Here is a 3,382-nt window from a genome sequence, read left to right on the forward strand (position 1 = left end):
ATTTTTTAATTAATGGGCCTTGTGTGACAACTGCCTCACCACGCTGCCTAATTGAGTGTTGTCTTATCTCTCTGCTGCCATATCTGTTGATGCTTTGAAGCTCCGGCTCCGTGCGGAGTGTGCTAGGAGTGCTGACGTGGCCCGTGACGCCGCGCTAAGCTCTTGCTCATCTAGTTGGGATTGGGAAGCAGGGCTGGGAGCACTCCTTGGAGAGAGCCCGAGTCTAACAGTGCCTCCCCATCCGTCCATCCCCACAGCGGACATGGAGGCTCAGCTGGCCATGACCCGCGCCCAGCGCGTCCGTGCCGCCATGTACCCCGAGACGGTGGAGGATCGCTCGCTCCTCATCACCACCCAGCTGGAGGGGCAGCAGACCAACGTGCAGCGCCTGGCAGAGCCCTCCCAGATGCTGAAGTCAGCCATTGTGCACCTCATCAACTACCAGGACGATGCTGAGCTGGCCACACGTGCCATCCCGGAGCTCACCAAGCTGCTCAATGATGAGGACCCGGTGAGGAACTGAGGTTTGCTGCATTTGTCTCTGAGTTTCCAGCTGCAGGACTGAGAGACACACTTCCCTGGCACAGCCGAGCTCTCATCCCTGTGGGGCTCCATGGCCGTGTCTGGCTCCTTCCTCTTGGCAGAACTCCTGGTTGCTTCTGCCGTTCACCAGGACCGAGCCCATCTCTGCCCACCCACGTCCCCTCACAGCCTGTCCTTGCTGCGGGTCCCACTCACCAGGTCCTCTCCCCGCAGGTGGTTGTCAGCAAGGCAGCCATGATTGTCAACCAGCTGTCCAAGAAGGAGGCGTCGCGCCGCGCGCTGATGCAGTCGCCGCAGATCGTGGCGGCCGGGGTCCGCACCATGCAGAGCACCAGCGACCTGGACACGGCTCGCTGCACCACCAGCATCCTGCACAACCTCTCCCACCACCGTGAGGGCCTGCTCTCCATCTTCAAGTCTGGTGGCATCCCAGCCCTTGTCAGGATGCTGAGGTATGTCATGGTGGTGAAGGCTCCAGGGGATGGCAGGGCCAGGTGGTCCCTCCTGGACTGGGGGTAGGATTAACTGGAGGGAAGGGTTCATGCTGCCACTCCACGTGGGTCTTCTTGCTCACCAAAACAAGGGAGTGGGAGACCCTGAGCCTGTGGAAACCCCTGGGGTTTTCTGCGTTTGGAGCCTGCATAGGGGCAGGAGGAGGGGAGTGGTCCCCCACACTGCCATGGAGATGGGTCTCAGGCTCTGCTCTGCTCTGAGGAGGAGATGTCCCTTCCCTGGGGCATGATGGGCTTGCACTGGGTCCCACTGAAGGCTGCTGGTGGGAGCCAAGGCTCGGGGCAGCCCGGTGAGCCCAGCGGAGCTCCCATGCTGACGTGGCTCCGTGCCTGCAGCTCACCCGTCGAGTCAGTCCTCTTCTACGCCATCACCACCCTGCACAACCTGCTGCTCTACCAGGAGGGGGCCAAGATGGCTGTGCGCCTGGCTGATGGGCTGCAGAAGATGGTTCCCCTCCTTAACAAGAACAACCCCAAGTTCCTGGCCATCACCACCGACTGCCTCCAGCTGCTGGCCTACGGGAACCAGGAGAGCAAGGTGAGACCGCGGCCGCAGGCTGCCCATGGGGTCCTGCAGGGGGAGGGCAGGAGGGGGGCAGCTGCCCAACCTGTCACCTCACAGGTGCCCAGGAGGCAGCAGTGGAGACCATCTCGTGTGCCCCTGGTGAGGTGACTGGAGCACTCCTGCATGATGAGGGGTTGCAGCTTCTGCCTGGGTTGTGTCCTGGCATGACCTGGGGAATCTGAAGTTGGAGTCTCAGCAACCCAGAGCTGCTGCATGCCCCAACCCTTCATTCTCAATGCCCCATCCATGGAAGTGTTCAAGGCCAGGCTGGATGGGGAGCAACCTGGCCTCGTGGCATGTGTCCCTACTCATGGCAGGGAGGTGGACCTGGATGATCTTTAAGGTCCCTTCCAACCCAACCATCCTGTGATTCTGCCTTGCAGCTGATTATTTTGGCCAATGGAGGACCCCAGGCCCTGGTGCAGATCATGCGCAGCTACAACTATGAGAAGCTGCTCTGGACCACGAGCCGAGTGCTCAAGGTGCTGTCGGTGTGTCCCAGCAACAAACCTGCCATCGTTGAGGCTGGTAAGAGGGGCTGGAGACCAGAGACACAGGAGGAGGAGGAGGATGTCAGGGTGGTGGGGCTGAGGGTGCATCCTGCTGCGGGTGTGTGGGACTGGCAGATGCCTGGCACAGCCAGGTGAAGCCCCCTGTGCTGGCCTGGCCTCGGAGGCCTGCGGAGCCGCATTCCTGGCACTGTGCATGGGCAGGATCCATCCCAGCTGGCCAGGAGGTCTTTCTTTCCACACACATTTGGCCTGTACTGAGCTGTGGAGCTGCCCCATGCGTGGGAGCATCGGTCAGTGGTGCCTACCCCACACAGACCCACAGCCTCTCGCTCCTCCTCCCTGCTGGGACTGCCGTGGGTGCTCACAGGTGGGCTGTCCGCTTCCCCGCAGGTGGCATGCAGGCATTGGGCAAACACCTGACCAGCTCCAGCCCCAGGCTTGTCCAGAACTGCCTCTGGACCCTGCGGAACCTCTCTGATGTGGCAACCAAACAGGTGAGTCTGTGGGACCCCAGGCTGTGCTTCAACGCAGTGTCCCAGAGGAGTGTCCGTGTCAGGTGCCAGGCTGCTCGTGCCAGGCTGAGTCCGAAGCCACTTGTTCCCAGTCCTGTGAGCTGTGTCAGCACATGTGCCTGGCAGGGTGAGGGGATGCCCTGCCTGGCCCAAGCCCCCCTGCAGCAGGGCTTGCCCTAGCATCACAGGAGGCTGCTCACTGCCTGCAGCCCTGCCCGTGCCAGCTGGCTGCCAGCTCTCCTGCAGTCTCCAGTGTGGGGCCAAGGCCACTCTGGTCACTCAGAGGGAACCGCTGGTGTTTGCTGTGGCTCGGGAGCTCCAACAGCCTTTTCCCGGGCTGGCCGGGCTCGGGGGGCGGCGGCCGGGGGAGCCGCTGCCAAGGCAGCTGTGCCCTGCAGCCGGGGCAGAGGTGACCCAGCCCAGCTCTGGGGCTGCTCTCCCAACCCTTTGCTGCCTCCTGATGTGTTTCCCCATCTGCTGGGGCCGCTCCATGTGGATTACTGTCTGATGCAGCCTGGAAACTATTTTGGCTGTCATGGAACCATCCCTGGCTCTGACGCTGGGCTGGGGAGGGACTGGGGAGGGACGTGGCCAGAGCTCTTTAACTCCTTCCTGCCCCGCTGCTGGCTGGGTCACCCCGGCACCGCTGGGGAATGCTGGCAGGAGCATCAGGAGTGTGATCCCAGCACAGAAGCTGCTGGAGACATTAAACTCTGAGTGAAGCTGCACATGTGGGAG

At 62.2% G+C, this 3,382-nt stretch overlaps 1 protein-coding gene across 1 annotated transcript in view; it reads left to right on the forward strand.

Moving 5' to 3' along the window:
• Positions 1-257: 257 nt before the first annotated feature.
• JUP (junction plakoglobin) overlaps positions 258-3,382 on the forward strand; it is a gene marked incomplete at its 5' end in the record, with an annotated part of 5,798 nt that continues 2,673 nt past the window's right edge. The window contains 5 exon segments of the mRNA XM_009081677.1: positions 258-511; positions 757-995; positions 1,392-1,593; positions 2,004-2,148; positions 2,523-2,626. Of these exon segments, the coding sequence (XP_009079925.1) occupies positions 258-511; positions 757-995; positions 1,392-1,593; positions 2,004-2,148; positions 2,523-2,626 (944 nt within the window).

This window comes from Acanthisitta chloris, unplaced genomic scaffold (assembly GCF_000695815.1).
Source record: "Acanthisitta chloris isolate BGI_N310 unplaced genomic scaffold, ASM69581v1 scaffold22049, whole genome shotgun sequence".
NCBI classification, from domain to species: domain Eukaryota; kingdom Metazoa; phylum Chordata; class Aves; order Passeriformes; family Acanthisittidae; genus Acanthisitta; species Acanthisitta chloris.